Source organism: Tyto alba, unplaced genomic scaffold, assembly GCF_018691265.1.
Source record: "Tyto alba isolate M040663 unplaced genomic scaffold, T.alba_DEE_v4.0 Super-Scaffold_48, whole genome shotgun sequence".
NCBI classification, from domain to species: Eukaryota; Metazoa; Chordata; class Aves; order Strigiformes; family Tytonidae; genus Tyto; species Tyto alba.
In genome coordinates, this window is record NW_024881324.1 from 13,332,609 (window position 1) to 13,351,482 (window position 18,874).

The 18,874-nt window shown below is 36.5% G+C and overlaps 1 protein-coding gene across 1 annotated transcript in view; it reads right to left on the reverse strand.

Annotated features, from left to right (window-relative positions):
- CDYL (chromodomain Y like) overlaps positions 1–18,874 on the reverse strand; it is a 100,489-nt gene that overhangs the window by 40,896 nt on the left and 40,719 nt on the right. Inside the window, exon 2 of the mRNA XM_042806955.1 lies at positions 12,099–12,765. Coding sequence (XP_042662889.1) covers positions 12,099–12,765 — 667 coding nt within the window. The remainder of the gene's footprint in view (positions 1–12,098; positions 12,766–18,874) is intronic.

An 18,874-nucleotide genomic window follows, 5' to 3' on the forward strand; every position in this document is an offset into this window, starting at 1 on the left:
CCTCTGAATGACTTTTATACAGGTTTATCCTGAAATAAATTTTATTTAGTATTACCCTCCCCACCCTTTTTAACCTGACCATATGTAAGTATATGCCCGATTTTTATTACATTACCGTACTAGGTTTGTAATTTATAATACACAACAGTGCAGTAATAATTTCTTCATATTCCACTTTAACTGAAAAGAATCTAGAGATGTATTACTTTCAGAGGCCTAAATTTCACCTGCCACAATCTAATCCAAATGATATAAATTAGTTTTGTATCTGACATACCAGAAATTTGAAAATAGAAAACAAAATAATTTTTAAAAAGATGTGAATAAATGCAACTCTATTCTAAGAATTCACTGTCTTTTCAAAAAGAAAGCTCACATAATTGCAATTATGTCTTTTATTATTTTGTTTAAAAATGTGTACTGCTGATATATATAAAACATCTAATAGAGCATGGACCGTTTCTTAACATTTCATGCATCAATCTAACCTACTAATCTACTAATAATTCTTATTCAATTATAAGGCAACATTTCAAATCCGACTATGACAACAAAACAGTAACAGGGAAGCCTTAACAATGACAAGATGTAACAAGAGGAATAATGATTTCTTGAAGATGACCACTGTACCAGAGTAAAACTTAATACTAGAGAAGAAAGGACTTCAGAGCAAAATTTCATAACATAACATTGTAACAAGTCCATTTTCTTCCTCAAAGTTTCACAGCAAGCCAAAAAGTGAAGATCAGTGAAGGATACTGATTGTTTTGGCTTGTATTACTTTACCAGAAGACTTAGAGCTCAACTTTTAATGTTAGCTGGCTACATCTGTATTTGGAAATGCAAATCAAAAGAAATCTGACTTCCAAAAATGCAGAGCATCAGCACTTCCCCATGAGGTCAATAAACACAATAAGTATCTATAAGTATCTAAAACATCAATTGGGGGGGGTGGGGGGGGGGGAAGGGAAGAAAAAAAAGGCATACCATTGATTTGTCATGTGTCTTAAAGGCACTCATAATTGAATTTTACCCATTGATTTGAAAGCTGATTAAATATAATATGCTTGTTACTTTACAGCATCTAAAGGGTTGTTGAATCTAACATTCCAGAAATAGAAAGAAAACATCTGAAATAAACATTTCCTCTGATTCTTAAGAGCAGAAACATCAAGTAGAACTAAATCAAGTTCAGAAAACCCTAATTTCAGAGTACTTATTCCAGAATAGGTCCTGGATCCTGATCCACAGTTTGGACAGCCACTCCAGTTACTATCATCACTATCTTATACTACATGGTCATTTGACAAAACCCATTCTCTCACTGTAGTTATTAGAAAATACACATTTTTATTACTGGTAGGATTTTAAAATTTATTTATTTTTATCCCTTTTTTAAAATGTAAAACTGTCCACTTCCTAGAAGGACATGAGCTAAGCAATATACCTACATTTCTTTTTTCTCCCTCTCACATATTTAAAAAGGTTTTTTTGCAGCTTTATTGTTTGTGCTCAGAACCATCATTTCTAAAAACACCCCCCAACCTAACTATACAGGACCCAACAAAGCTAACGGAACAAAAAGCATGTTCAACGCACAAAGCAAAGAAACAAGAAAACAAAATGTCTTACTAGCTTTCAATAAGAGTAATCAAAGATGTAAGTTGTGTTTTGTATAAACTTTTAAATATTTAAAACAGGTTTTCAAGCTAATTGCCTACACATGCACAGAAAGTAAAAATAGATGGTATTCTTAAGAATGCAGAATAATCTGTCATCCTTTGTTTTCAGAAAATAAAACAGAAAATTACAAAACATACTAAATTGTTTGAAATACCCATTTTCAGCATATTAAGTTTTCCTGCTTGTACAAATACAAGAAAAAAACCCTATCTTTAAATTGTTCAATTAAAGGATGTCACCCTGCACTGCCACAAATACATCTTCTCACAATCACCAACTTTAAGTGAAGCCCAAGCAGGATATTCTTTCCATATGCTAAAAATTATTTTTAAATTATTTATGTCAATAAAATGTTATGCCTGGTAAAATAAGAATTAGCTTTGCATTTACAGTTGGCTTTAACTCATTCCTGTATTTCTCAAAAGTCCCCACTGAATTTGAAATCTGTCCAGAAAACCAAGGGATGAAGGGAGAATACAATGTAACAAATCTGTTTACTCTGAGGGGGTTTTTGAGTTGACTATCCCAAACCCAAAAAGTATGAAAGAAAAGCAGTATTCTTTACTTAAAGTATCTAAATTTTGTGGTGGTGGTGTTTTTTGTTTGTTTGTTTTTCCCCAAAATTACTGTTTTATACAGTTCTCTAAGCAGTTTTTAAAGGATGTCATATATGGATCTAGAGTAGAGAAAGGTGCTCCACAGTAAGGACCTCAGCAGGAACCAGTCCAGAGCTCCACCATTTTACCACATTTCCAATGCCTACCCTGTTATCCTAACAGGACAACGATTAGAATCTCTGAATATCTTCACAGTATATAAGTAATTTAATAAATAATAGTTGAATGAATTATTCCATAAGTAATAATGGCTAACAATACAGAAAGAGGTATAAAAATCCATGAATTACAATTTTAAGGCACGTCACAAAATGTTTCCTTACTTCTAAAGCAAGAGAACTTACATTCTTTGTAAAATTATATCATTCTTGTAAGTACAGTTTATTCTCATTATCCTTATAATCACCGACAATTCTTTCAAATGGTCATTACCTCTTTATATCTTGGACTTAAATATGTTTTGGCAAGCAGTTCTTACTGCTAAATGGATGCTATATCAAAAGCTATTAACTTTCTGTTTTGAACCTATGAGTTCTGTAGATGTCCCTTTGCCTTATTCATTCAATCCCAGAATAGAGATTTCCAACTACATTAGTCATTATTTCGTCATGTCTATAATTTGTTTCTTCTCTAAAATCTTTTCGGTACTCCCTTCAGATACATATTTTTGGGGTTTTTTGTGTTTTTTTGGTTTTTTTTTGTTTGTTTGTTTGTTTGGGTTTTTTTTTTTGTATTTGGTTTTTTTTTGGTTGGTTTCTTTGTGTTTTTCTTGTTTGTTTGTTTTGTTTGTTGTTGGTGGTTGTTTGTTTGTTTTTTTAAACTTATTTTATATCCTCTTTGTTCCTGTTGTACCAGCTTTCATCAATGCCTTGGCCTAGATTCTCCAACTGGGTATATGTTGGAAATCCACTTGGATGCCTCTCACATGGAACTAGTCTGAGAAGGCAGCCAGCCAGTTTCTCCATTCCCTCTCATTCTAGACCATCTTAAAAATGATACAGCAATGCAAGTTGAAATCTGAGGGACAACAGTGCTAATGCATGGAAGACACTGTGCCAGCCAACATATATTATCTACTGATTCATTATACCCCAAGATTGACTGAAGAGTAATGACAAATATGTGTGACAAACAGAAACCTTGAGAGCTTCTTTAGCCCAGTGTTCTTGGTGTTGCCCTTAGCAGTGTGTAGGTATTCCTATCTGCATCCCAGGCTAAAAACTCTGTTGAGGAGCAAGCAAGGAAAATGATCTGTTCAAGTTATCTTCTTGCTGTTCATCACTTTGCTTAGCCTCCTGCTTTAGATATGTCCCTCTCAAGTGTCTATTCTTATATCTTAAGGAATAACTAAATGTTTCTCTGCAAGTTTTGTACCTTTGATGATCACTGTTATTTTTTTTTAAAGACCACTAATAAATATAAATGAGCACAGATCCTATTACAGAATCTTATGACAACCTACTGTTAACCTTCTGACACAAATACAATGAACCATTAAACCAACAGTTTTCCATCTTCCCAGCCAGTTTCTTAGCAGCCTTTTGAAGCACAACTACTTACTTTCTTTCATTGCCTCTTTCAAGTAATATTTTCAAAGAAAATAAATTATAATCTGTACTTCTTTACCATCTTTCACTGAGATGCTCAAAGAACTCTTAATACAGTACTAAGATGCTCTTTCCTACTCTTCTTCCACATTAAATCTTAGAACTTCCCAGTTTTCAGATATGTTCAAATATAGAATATTCTAGTTCAAAGCACTAGTGTTTATGATTTGCCTTTGTTTCTTGAAGGCATCTAAAATATAGCAAACTTTAAAGCACTTTAAATCAAAAATACTTACTAAATAAAAACAAAAAGCTTTTTCATGCATTCTAAGATTGCAAAATTAAGAAAACAGTTACTAGAGCAGAATTAACTGTTTGCAATTTGTGGTCTAATGCATTTTTGTGTGTGTTCTTAAATATGCTTACAATATAAATGGTATGTACAACAGATAATTTAGATATTTTTCTTTGATTTGGAAAAATACATACAGTATCACAAATGTATGGCTTCTGTATTTATTTTGTTTTAAATAATAATACTTTGCTGTATTATTATCAATAACTCACAGCAGCAGTTTTGGATCATGATTATGCCAGTTTGAGTACTGCAACTCCTCTAGCTGTGTACAGCTATGCCAGGATGATATGGGATCTGGCTATTTCATTATTCTCATAATAAAAAACATATTTTTGCAATCATTTGTAAAATGCAAAGGGTGTTTACAGCAGCTATCCAAGCAGCTAGCTTTATAAAAAAAAAAAAATTTAAAAATAAAAGAAAAAAATCTCAGTTCTGCATCTACTTGAATCTAACCATTTTCTCTCTTTCACAAGCATTGATGGAAAAAAATGAAATAGTTTGTTTACTAATTCTATGATATTTTATCCCACCTGTAACAGTCTCCCTGTGAGGATGTTTTGTTGACTTTCTATTTAAAGTAGATAATGGGATCTAGGCAGATCTTCCCTGAACCACATTATGATTGTTTTGGTCTGTTTTTTTTATGGATTTTTGTATCAGCCTATTAAGATAATCTTTCAAGAGAACACAGTTCCTTAGCAAACATGCATTCCATCCACCTCACAGCCTTAACAGAGATGGGAGATGTAACTTTTTAAAAAATTGAAACAGCAAGAGGCAGAAAAAGTTGCTGGGTACTCTGCCAGGCACAACTGCAAAAGGAACCACAGGAGTATTTCTGATTGTGCTTCACATTTCTGCTGTATTATTGAAAGCTGTCTGAAGTTCCACAATTTTGACAATGGCGGAAGAAAAAAAAAGTCTAGCTCAACACTTTTGTTCTATCATTCACTCTGATCTTCAACACATTTTCTCTGCGTAGACGTACACAAAGCAGGTTGGAAGTGAGCCTTGTAAACAGAGCCTTTGCTTCATTGTACTTTATCTTTCCCAAGTTTTGACTCAGCAAATGTGTCCTCAGAAATCACTTTTGTCTCATGTTGGTACTAGCACTGTAGGAGGACATAATGGCTGATCATTACTGACCCCTTCTGAGTAGTCAAGAGAGATTTAGACTCCAGATCCTCAGTCTGTGTAAACTGATGCAACATCAGAAGACCTGCACATCTAAGAGCTTTATGTTTACCAGTGGGCCTGCAGGTATAATACCAATTTCAGTGAATATAACAAGAGTTTTTCTTTTAACTTAGGTTGAGGATTTTATGTCCAAACTGTATTTCTTGAGAACTTTTTTTTTTAAAAATACATTTTATCCAGAGTTGCCATTACAGATTTTTCAGAAACAGAATTAGAACAAGGGAAAAGCATGTCTCCCTCCCCAGAGACATCCTCTCCCTCACTGTCACTTCCAGAAAGCTGATAAAAATAAGCCCATCCTTTAAGAAGCAGTTGGTTAGGCCATATTATAACCTGGGGTTGGGGAAGCAGGAGAAAGGAATGGAACCACTCTTTTCAAAGTACCTACCTTTTACACCAGCTTAGCTGTATCAAAAGTCTACCCCAGCGTACCATCCAACTGAGGCATCTCTGTTCTAAGTAGTGGAGGATGGCAGAAGGCAGAAAAAGGAAGAAACCAGTCACTTTTGCCTTATGTTCTCAGGAAAACAGCCTTAAAACTCAAGCAAACTCTGCACTTAAATCCTGACTTATTATGTTGATAATCAATTGACATAAACCAATATGGCCCTGAAGATGAGAGATTTACACAAGAAGCTCTCAATCCTGGAGCACAATGTAGAGTAACAATAATCTGTACCAGAAACTGCACAAGTAACAGGTCAGGGGGAGACAAAAAACAGAACAGTATGGGACAACAGATCAATTTTCCACATAGTACAGACCATCCAGTCTACCGTATTACTTAATGCTTTTGCACTTACATTAAGATAGAAAATATGGATAACCAAGAAACTGGCAACAATTCAGAATATTATTCTAGTTAAGAGTGAAAAAGCTGAAGAACTTGAAAGTGACTTAGCATTACCGATGGAAAAACTGATGGTAGGTTAAAATGTTTCAATGCATAATGGAAGTAATAATGTGAACTCGTAAGGAATAAGGTCTAAATGAAATGAAACTTCTGAAGAAAAAAATAAAACCACAAAGGTGTCTTTTTAAGGTTGATTAAAGCAAAACTGTTTTACTCTTTACTCTTACTGATTTGCTAAATGCATACACAATAGAAGATACAAAGTTACACACTCTGTATTTGACAAAGAAGTTTAACCAGTAATTTCAGAAGTTAGGCAGGCTCTACAAAGGACTTTAACCCATTTCATAGGCTCTTGTTTGTACTAATAAAATACTTGGTTGCTTTCCAGATCACTCAGCAGAGATCAAGCAACCATCCAAGTGCAATGTACAAACTCACTGAATAAGGAAGTTCCTGTCTTAAAGCTTTTTTTGGAAACACATTTTACTATTTAACCAAAACAAAAACAAACAAAAGGATGGCTCAAAGCTGCTTCTGTCCTTCCAGGATGGTAAAAACAAATAAAAAAGCCTGTAACACATCACCCCAACTTTCCTTTAGTTCACACAGCAATGAACTTTTGCAACTCTACTCTTAATTTTGCTTTTTGAGAGGGTTATATGTATAACTTATGGTCCACCTGGACAATTACTGTGGTTCACATCCAACACACCTTTGTCAACTGCTATGCTCTTCCCATGGGACTCCTGAGGATGGCCTAATGAGCTGTGCTGGTGACAGTGGACTGGTCTTCATGTAAAGCCCAACATCCAGGCACATACAGGGAGAGGAAAGAAAGTAACTGGGAGACTTTGGGAGGGAACTGGGTGAGCTCCTCTCATGCTAAGGAACAAGGAGCAGCTGAACTCCTTTCAGCTCAGCTTGGTATTGTTTTGAGAACGTATGTTTCTCCCTGGTTCCAGTTGCCTCCAGAAGCACTTCTATGCATGCTTGGTTCCTGTTGAGACTAAAGTCATCAGACACTTAACCAAACAACAGACACTATTTTCCTTGGGTGTTAGAGAGGATTTTTGGTTTTCCGAATCTGTGGGTTTTAATCCCATAAACGGCTTTGAGTAAGGGAGAGAACAGGTAACAAACAGAACTTAAGTTCACTCATTTTTTTCCTGATGCCTGGCTTTCCTTTTGGTGATAATACCATTATTTTGAAATAAAAACAGCACCATTATCCAACTGAAAAATCAGCAGACACCCTTGTTCCTCGTAGGGTGGTATAGTGCAATCATCTTTGTATTGTTAAATACAAAGCAGAGCCTGCTGCTCCTGAAAGTTATTCATCTGAACTAATATGTGCAAGGAGGGAGATGCTAATGCCACTGTGCACACTGGTGGTGTTTGTCTGCCTAACAAGTGATGTAATTCACTTCATTTCTTGTATTTCTTCTCTTCCCATACACCAGACACCAGCTCTGCCTTATTCTAACAACATATGCAGCTAGACATGCTTTTCTTGCTCATTTTATACTTTGAGCTTTGCACGCCTTTCTGCCCAAAATCTCCCTTCTTGTGGCATTTATTCTCAATTACAACCACATGTTGGATATTGTTAGCTGAATAAAAACTGTAGCAACTATAGGGTGACCCAGAAAAAAAACAAACTAGAATTTGCCAAGCAATGATATTCACCTGGTTGAGGGTCAAGTTTCAAAGAAGGTGAGCAATCAATTCAGTCTTTTAGTCCTTTCTAAAATTGCAGGACAACTCTCTAGCTTTGTGTACTGACAGATTAGATTCCCTTTACAGTTTCACTTCTTATGTACTCCATTAAATAGAACTTGCCTGTTTATTATGAGTGTATTATGCCTAAAAGATTTGCATTTTTTTTAATATCATTTTTGATGAAGGAAGCTTTCAAAAACTTTTAAGGTGCCAGAACTTATTGTTAGATATGTGGCTACTTTTTGTATTGACTAATTTTGAGTAATATGCATTGCTTGTAGGTGCCATTAACATCTTTTCCACATTTCAGTTCTTTGGCAGTGTTTTTCTGTTTCATTAATTCATTTCAGGATTGCTTCTATTAACTTCTAGTAACAGCTGATGATCACAACATATTTTAAAAAAACAGAACCACAGCAACATTCATTCAGTGACCCATTCCCACTTCTTCCATGTATCACTCTTAGACTTGTATGCAACATATTACTCCATCAACACCACTTTCAACCCTTTAAAATTGACTACAGTGGTTTTCTTTGTTAAAAAAATATACTTTGGAGAGCAGCTAGATTTTAGTAAGTTGAAACCACCAACTCCCAGAGCAAACATTACTGTTATTTTATTTCCCTGGTACCCCTGCATATTTGTATAAATATTTGCTGGTTGCTTTTTCTGAGACTTTAGGAACTTTGGAGTGAGAGCTGCATCATGGCAGTCTGTCTCATGAAAAGCAAGACTAGCTACTACAATAATACTAGCATTTCCTAGTAATTACAGTCATGGGATTTTCCTATGCACACGAGGATTTTTTTTCCCGGTTTGTACTTTTATTATAAATGAAGGGTAAAACAAAACAAAAAGAAACAAAACAAAACAAAACAAACAAACAAAAAACCCCAAAATGAGCAACAAAAAAAAGTACAACAAAAACACAACAAAAAATCCAAACACACATACAAAAAAATTAAGGCTGGGAAAAACAAATGAAAACAGTCTAAATGATGAAGAGTTTCACTGTTCTGAACTAGAACTAAAAAAGCCAACATGTCACACAATTCAAAAGCAGACATAGCAATAATCTCAAAACTGGGAACTGTTTTAATATTAAAGTTTGAAATTATTTCCCCAATATTACTTTAAAAAAAAAAATCTAAATCTAAATCAGCTTTAATTTGAAAAGTTGCCTGAACATTTTTTGAAGTGTAATACATATTTTTCTAGAATCTTTCAAAATGATGCTTTCCAAATTAGTGATTTCCACTTTGACTAACCGGGTTTTTCCAATAAAAATGTTTTGATAAAAAATTCCTAAGCTCAAGTAAAAAGTTATTTTTCAAGACACGCTTTTGTCTTCCTGACAGCATCCTCCATGTGGAAGTAGGAACTCTTAAAATTAACAGAAGGTGTATGTGGAGGAGGTGGGAAGTTTGGTAAGAGTGCTCCAAATGCCAGATCTATCATCTGTATTATTAATATGTCAGATCTGGTGCATGTGAAGATGGGGGTATGAATTTGATGGCATTTCTGTGCAATGAATACCTCTCATGATGTATGATTCCTGAGGCGGTGTTGAAAATGTGGTGAGGTGTTCATTTAAGACAGAAGGAATGTCCTAAGTAAGAAGAGAAACGGGATCTTGAACTATGACAGCCCCATGAAGGGGAGGGAGGGAAGCATCGATTTACTACATTTTTAATGAATAGCAGCGTGAAGTTAAAAATAAAAACAGCAAGGAGAAGAGTGCAGCTATAATTAAGAGACAAAGAGTGTGTCAGCTCAGGAAGTTCCAAGGCCAGGCTAGCTCTAGAAGACAGGGCTGCCTCTCCTGGCTTCTCTCTAAATAAAGGTCCACTCTGGCCATGGAGAATGGCTGAGTTGGAGCCTGGGCTTCCGTGGGAAAGATACCTGTCCAATAAATCCCAAAGACGCTAGGAAAAGAAACTGATGTCAGATATAAATGCAAAGTATTTTTCTTTTGCAACTTTGTTTCCAGGTTTTGTAATCAGACAATTACTGTATGATTTGGATGTTACCCCCAGAAGTGTTACAGGTGAGCATAACTGCCTGCAAAGTGTAATAAATTTGGATATTTAGCATCTGTTTCTCAGCAGACTGCACAGCTCAGCTTGGGAATTGGCAGCGGTGTATCAGGACAGAGAAGGAAAGCCTCAGTTAACGTACTTGAACTAATACCTGTCCAACAGCAAGCAGAAGGTGGAAACATTGTGTAGTTTTAGGCAACCACATATTGTGACCATCTCCTTGGCTCTCCTTTTTTTGATCTACACCTTATGGTCTTGTGAAAACATAAGTGTGAAAAAAAGTCTCATAGTGTCATCATTCATAGGGTCAGTCGATAGCTTTCAGTGTTAGTTGCCCAGACAAATGCCTAAGAAGAGCTGAGGGAGGTGGTGGCAGTTGAGGGAATTGTATTATCTCAGTGAAACTGATAAATGCACCTCTGCTAATATTTTATGTGTCACTACCATTCCCATGCAGGTCTTTCTACATCCACTTGATGCCCTGGAACTGGGCCTTTGCTGTACCACCATTACCAGAGAGAAAGGTTGGTGAGAATGATTTATTCATCTCTGGCTACTGATCTACCCAAGAAGGGCCTTTGTGTCCTACTTTTTTTCCCCCCTGAGTGCCACGAGGCAAAAACCATGATGCTGAAGGCAGCGCTTTATCAATCACTTCACTAGGAACATGACCATACTCCAATACTCATATTAATTATCACAAAACCATCACACGTGCAAACACACTCCTCTACCTCACCTATTCAGAGAACTCAACATACTGGCTGGCATCTCTTGCATTTTTCCCTCCAGCTTTGTTTACATCCTCTGAGATTTACATTCTTTCTTTAGCCCATGCAAAGCAAGAGATATTCCTGGCATCCGTGTGTGCATTACCATGGTTACCTAGTTCATCTGCAGCAAAATGGGTTGGTCCACGACCTGACACAGCAGATCCAGGAACATACTCCCCTTGTCCACTGCTTTTCAACCTCTCCCACTGCAGCTGTTTTTTCAGAAAATCTGAATGGAAGCAACAGTGAGGCATCCAACACAAACTCTCCCAAAGTCTTCACCACATTTTTTTGCCTATATAGTTTGTCTCTAAGTGGTTTTTTTGGTAGGCCAGGTCCTTGGTTTTCAAGCAATTTTTCCATTAAGCCATCATCAATAGCACACCTGCAGATTTTACCTACTGCATTTTATTTGAGGACACAGTATTATACTTGAAAATTTAGCCTTAAAAGCATGCTTATGAGAACACCTGTGACTACACAACAACCTGGGTCTGTCAAAGAAGAACAAAGGTTTGGGGCACAAAAACGAGGACCATGTCGTCTTAAACAAGGGCCTCAGCTGGGGGGCGGGAATAAACAGCTGTCTCTCATAAAAGCACCTCAGGTTTCTTTGGTACCACGAATTTTACCGTACAAGTTGAATATACTGTCAACTACTGAGATATTAGCAAGTTCTGCACCAAACCTAAATAAGCTCCCAATATCAAATGAGGTATAAACAACAAAATATTGATAAAATATAATGAAGACACAATTCAATCCAGGCAGAAGGCATATGTATCTCCACAACTGGCTCTAATTTTCACTGAAACAAAACTTATCAACTTTGGGTTTTTAAGCAACATCATTCTCACAGGTTTTTTTCCAAGCAATATTTACAACAAAATAGATACATGAACTGCTATGAAGAATCCCTGCTCACATCATTCATCTATTGCCATAATTTATGTTTCTAATATTCATACCAAATTTGACCTATTTAAAGAAACCTAAAGTAATTATGTTATCTCTGGAAATGGTACACTTAATATGTGTACCACACAATGTCAAGGCAAACACAGATGTATCTTATGGTGATTCTGAAAACACAAATACCAATGAATCTCTGCAAGGAAAGCAAAAGCTGGCAAAATTCAAAATGGCTTTGTAGTTGTATAGTTATGTAAAATAAAGTCATGAAGTTCTCCAGACTTGATTTAACATGGCTGAAACAGAGTAGGTAATTTGTTTGCATCTGAATGTCAAAAAAGATCAGTCGAATAAAAAAATCTACACAAAAATGACCGACTCGTACACATACCTTTTCCATTTATCGTTAATGCTGATGCAATTGTGGCTGTTACTGGCACTGGCAATTGTGGCACTAATGGATGTATCCTTGGTCGGCTTCCCATCCTAGCACGCTCTGCACCAGGTCCTAATAAAGCTCCCACTGGTTTTTCTGCTGCTACTTCTGGTGCTACAGAGTCTTCTTGATCCTGCTCTATATGGTCCATTTTATCCGGGCTTTCATTCTGGAAGCCATCAACTGTTGTCCGGCTCTTAATTGGACTTTTGGGCACTAGGATTTTAATACCTGATTTTGCAAGGTCCATATTTTTCCTTCCAGAAAGAGATGGTGAATTGTTTTTCCGGAACTTCTGGGTGGCAGAAAAGAGTTGATTATTTTTTGACTCATGGTCTTTACCCATAACTAAAGATTTAGTAGATGTCTTTGAAAAAGAACTATTGGTAGATCTAGAAATTTGCTTTCTGGCGTTATTTGGAGACGTCCTGTTTGTCCTGGTTAATGTGCTTTCTTTCTGCTTTTCATTGTGGCGTCTGTTAAATTCATGTATATATTCCTCACAATTAACAAGGTGCTGTTCTGGCTCCCAAGTATCGTCTTCACTGTCGTATCCTTTCCATCGCACCAAATACTCTGTTTTTCCCTTCTTGTTTTTCCTCTTGTCAACAATTCTCTCTACCTGTTAAAAAGGAAAATTAAACATTAGACATTGGCAGATATACAACTCAAGTGAGCAACTTGCATGCAAATAACTTTTGAAGTTTAGGCAGATTTTAAAATCCTCTTGTAGTTCAGTAATTCTGTACTGTAGCTATATAGCTTACAATCTTTCACTGATGACTGGAAATTCCTCTCTTTAAACTTCAGATTCTTACTTCCATCTCATAAAAGATGTTCTACAATACCAACATTGTTCTTCAGTATTTTGCATGCACAAGAATCTGAATGACACATTACTGTTGACAATCAGCATTGGCCTCAGTGAAATTTTGACACTAACTTCAATGTGGATAGTATTTCCCTCTCTGAAAATAGAGATGATGTTTAAATATGCTGTATAAACACAGTGTGTTTACCTTACCAAACTTATCAATTTGAGAGTTTGAATAATTTGCTTGCTTAGCATAAGGCATATGTGAGAATCACTTACTTACAGTGAGCTATCTTTTAGCTACCAGGGACAATATGGTACGGCTCAGAAACTGGGTCAAATACAGAAGATTTTTTTATCAGAGGCTGTTCTTCTTGTGAAAACAGCGAACCTGTTTTGGCCAGAGCCTTTGGTACACATACTTGAACAAATTACCATGCCTCACTTATCTGCAAATAGAGATGATTTATGTCACAAGTATTAAGCATGCACATGCTACAACTGTACATGGGACCCACAGGCTGGAGGATTGCAGGCACTGGTGAAGCAGACAGGGCAGACAGCAGCAGCTGCAGGGACAGAGGCTCGTGCCTCGTACCAAAACTCATGCCAGCCATGCTAGTCCTGCAGAAAGGGAATTCTTTTGCAGAAAAAGAGATGTACATGCAAGGGTAGTCTTAGAGTTTCCCCTTATTTATTTTTTCCTGCTCAGGCTAAACCTTCTGGTAAATCCTCCAGTGTACTTCATTTCAGTTATGGGACCAATACAGCTTTCTTCCCCCCCATCCCTATCTTCCTTTTAGTTATTGAAAGAAAAAAAAGAAAAAAAAGCAGGGGGCATGAAGGGGGAGGGGGCAGGAAGGATGGAACTATCACTTATTATTTTAACTCCTAGCCCCTCATGAACAAAGACCATGCATATAAGCTAAGATCACACATACCTAGGATAACTTCTGAAGACCAGTAACATTTACTGGTGTCGCATTAACCAAATAGAACATCTACAGAACAGTTTATAAGGATAGAAGGAAAATATGGATATGTGTGGTATTAAATATATGTGGTTTCCAAATATGGTATATGATTCATTACTGAATCATGTGACTGTTGACAACAGATACTCTTAAGAGTGCACTTCAGTTCTTTATGCGACATGTTATCATAACGTGCTGCCTGGCTTTCAACAGTGAGGTTAAATGACTACTATTATTATAATCTCGGCATCAGTATAACTACACATCCTACAACTTCATATGATACCATGCAGGTGTTATACAATGATGTCCTGTCATTAGCATGTTGCACTGCTTTGTTTGCATAGGTCTTAAAAAACCCCAACTAAAACAACAACACACAAAAACCAAACACGAACAAGTTCCACCTCTACCTTGATACTCAGTTGCGCAATTCAATTAATCTTTTATAGAGTAATGCAATGTAAATCACCCAAATATTATTTAAAATTTTTAAAATACATTACAACTATTTTTATTCTGGTTATTTCACTTTTGAGCAAAATTACTGGACTTAAAAAACCATGCAGCTAGAAAAATGAAACTATTGCTTTTCCATGAAACTGTATTTAATAACATCTTAACACAAATGCTACCCCAAATAAGAAAGTCATTACGAAGAAATATGCCTTCACATTTTTTTTAGTAGAGATGGAGTTAAAAGACCCTCAAGTATTAAGCCAGAAATGTTAAATTAAAAAAATAAAACCAAACTCATGAACCAAACTTGATCTATTGTATAAAAAAGCAGTTACTTGCTTACCCTCCCTCTCTTGACCTTCTAAAATAGATTTTAAAAACACAATTCTCAGAGAAAGATCTCTGCTACTAGCAAGGTATTTTTATTTTCTAGCAGGAAATCTTTGTAACAAACAGCATCGATTACTGAGCACAAAGTTCTACTAACATCTTTCCATACTGAAAGGCCACCCATTAAGGACATGCCCTTTTCAGGTAGGAAGCCATCCCTCTCATCCAAAAAACCAGACACCTTGCAGAGATAACAGATGAACTCTAGAACAGGAGATGCAAAAATCCATTCCCAACCTGATGATTTATAGAGCAAACAGAAATGCATAAAGAAAACCATTGTATATAGCTGCATTGTCCAAATCTGCAACAAAGCCTACTTTGACATTGCTGGGTTTGATTAAAAGGAGACTTTTTTCCTAACCCTTTAATTCTTCTTGAAGACATCTTATTTCTATTTTATTTACAACACAAAATTTATAGCAATTAACCTGTGATACAAAATTTATCATGTGGCTTCAGAGCGTTAGTAAGGGACTTTTTGGACTGCCTCAGCTTAATTAATCTAACTCCTATAGGACCACTTGAAAAACTGCTTGGGAATATTCTTCTTCGATACTTTTGCTGGTGGTAACAGCTACATACACTTTTCTTATCCAGATTTGGGAAGAGGAAACTGGAATGCTTCCACAATGTAGAGAGGGTTTGGGTATAGAACAGGAAAAGGAATATTCATCCTGAACTAGTGGCATATTTAAAACTTGATTTTGTGGCAAAAAAGAGAGACCATAAACTTGTACTTCTATTTTCTTACTGAAAAATAAAAGTTGCCCAAGTCACCCATTTTTCTACTTTGATAACGGCAGTTACACGACATGAAATATAATGAAAGGCATCTCAGAGTCTTACATTAGAAGATACTAATGACTTACAACCAAAAAGAACATGACTGGGTGGGAGAAAAAAAAGTCTGTGTTCCTACTTCTTGGCACACCAGTTACAGGGTGGTTTGATGATACAGCTAAACTGTTGGAACAGCTAGGTAACATCCACACGGGCAGTATTGTTTCTCCCTCTGCTATTGTTACCCTGGAGCTAAGACGGTGCTTTTCTGATCTTATGTCAGGTTAGCTCAGAGAGTTAAAAACTGACAGAGTGCCCCTAGGCACCATGGTAAGAGCTAGACCACATCCTTAGCCATGATCATGCTGTGCTGGCGACAACTATTTCATGCCAACTGCCATTTCTACAGTGTCCAACGCTTTCTGCCGCAGGGTAATATTTATTTTTAGTAATTAAAAAGTTCTGTACTGCCAGGATCAGCTGCTAACAGTTTTCAAGTGTTGTGGAAGAATTAAAACAAAAAGGAAAATTTTTTAAAAAGTAAAAATAAAACAAGTGTGAGGGAAAGTTATCAGGCAGACTATCTGGGTGGCAAAAGATAACATCTCCCAATTTATTTTAGCATGCTAACTTATCACTTTCTCCACATGGAGTACTGATCAATGACACTCAGAAAAGCCTGTAGAAAAAACGACAGAAAAACAATAAGCTGCTCAGAGATATAGTCCAACAGTGGAGTGCCCAAATTACAGTCCCACACATCATAATCATATCTGAGATTTCCTGTCTATAAAACAACAAATTTCCCTCCTTTCCATCAATGTGGTGAGAATCAGTTCATGCTTTCTTTCCCTCCCTAAAGCAGATACTTTGACTGTAACTGCTTTTGTTAACAAAATATACCGCATTTATACTTAAAAAAAACAAAAACAAAAACACAACAACAACAAAACAGACAAGAACAAGGTAAGGTTGCAGGCCAAAGTGCTGTTTGGCCACAGCTGCACCAGGTGAAAACAGCAACTGCTCCTCCCCATCCTGTGCATGGACACAACAGCTCCTCCCCACTTGTCAGCACAGCTTCTTGCGTAACTATTCCCTGATGTAGTTCTGTCAAAGTGACCTGGTTTAGATATTAAGAATACCTGAGCTAACGTAGGCATCCTGAAGTGACTGGTTTGGAGAGCAGCCACACGTGCAGTATTACCTGACACATCTAAAAGGACTGTAACTTCCAGCAGAGGACAACAAACACCTACGGGCAGAAGAGGTACAGTAACCTCTTCGCTCTGCTATGGTCAGAAAAAGGACATGCAATCTTAGTCCACAATGAAAGATCTTCAGCTCAGGTCAATCAAAGTAAGGATGAAATTCAAGAGGATGTTCTCAGTCTAAAGCATCATAATTTGGGCATGTTCATAAACTAGATATAAGGGATACTCTGTGTGTGTATGCTTTTTATATATATAAAAATATATAAAAATATCGTACTTTAATTTAACATAAGATTTGTTGAGAATAAACTAAAAGGTACACCTGTGTGGAGGGGAGAACAAAAAACAAAATGAGCAAAATAAACATATAAGTAGGCGTGTAAATATTCAATGAGTGCTGCCTTGTTTATCATAAATCCATTTTCTATTCCCATGATGTTACTCTCTGTCCTCACATTCATGTCAGGCTAAATTAATTTAAAGTTAACAGAATAGAATCTATTTGACTTCATATTTTATCTGTTGTATGTAAAATATAGGAGAAGGCCTTTTTCTGTTAGCTGAAGGCTATGTTTACATCAGTGTTTTGATTCAGAGCAATCATGCAATTTAGAAGTAAATCCTTCTTCCCTCTGCACTATTCCTGCTTACTGTGCAATGGTTTTGTTCACAGACCAGTTTTTGTATACATGATGTGGATTCTGTATGGAGAAATATAAACTGGAAATGGTGTTACTAATGCAATGGTGTTATCTGTCATATACCCCCAAGGAGGCACACAGGTCCAAGCAAACAACAGTTCTGAACAGTTTCAACACACATTGTGGCATGGATATTTGATCCCGAGAGGCTCCACTAAATCTAGTAAAAAAATCCAAAACCAAAACAAAACCCAACCCCACAGAAAACAAGTGCCACACAGCAGAATATGTAGAGATGGGAGTCACAGCACCAATTGCTTCACTCTACTTATTTTCTCCAATTAAGACAAATAATTCCCCAATTCAGAGACCAAAGCTAGAACAGTATATGCTACTTGTGAACAGTCACCCTTGGTTAAACTGGAAATTGTTCCATGTGCAAATGGAACCTAAATGATCATCCATTATCAATCAGCAAGGTTTATGAATGACTGTATCCTCTATTTAGTAAAATCTTGAATAAGCCAATGACAAACAGTATTAAAATACTTCTTACTGCAAATAGAATAAATGAATTCTACATGAAAAAATACAACTAATATATAGCAGCATACAACACATGAAAATAGTTAAAGTGCCAAGTTTTGCTTAAAGTAAAAGGAGGAAGTAGTTTTGGGAAGACAGTTATTCAAAACCAAATTTGATGAGGATGTCAAAATACACCTGGAGATCTGCAAAATGCACACTAAAATCTTCAGTGTACACATTTTATTAGAAAATATGTAATTTGCAGCAGTGTAACTTATACCAGCTCAGAGCACTGCTCACTGCAGTTCGCGCCAGCAGGTAAATTTTTAAAACAGCCTAACGCACATGTGTTCAGAATACCAAACCCATAGTATTGTATGGTTTCAGCTCAAATAACATCATTAAAAAAATTACACTAGGATACCATATAAATCCTAGAGTTTATCTTCACTGCAGCTCCGTACTACTCCATTCATGTTAGCCTGGGAGTGAATGTAACCCTGCTGCCACATGCTCCTGGAGCTGACTGATTTGATTAGCAGGACAGAGTGATTGGATTAACAGTTGATGAACTGATGTAAACTGAGCTGCTGCATCCTTATGGCATGACTGGACATAGTGTCTATATGGTACAGGACTCTGCCTGTGCTGAGAGATTTCTATTACATATATATTATTCTGGAGGCCAGAGTTGTAGAAAATAAACATGGATCAGATGTGAACAGATCATTGACTTTCAGTCAAATTAACCGCAGCAGATGATACAGTTCTTGTGTTACTTTTGTGACAGTTCAGGGTTGAGGGATGATACCTGATCTGGTCCAAGGCCTGCCAATGCAGATTTCACGTACTTGACTGTCTTCTGGCAATCGGGACCAGCAGGATGAGTTCATACAAGATCATCACTTTACAACCTGCAGCCACTCCC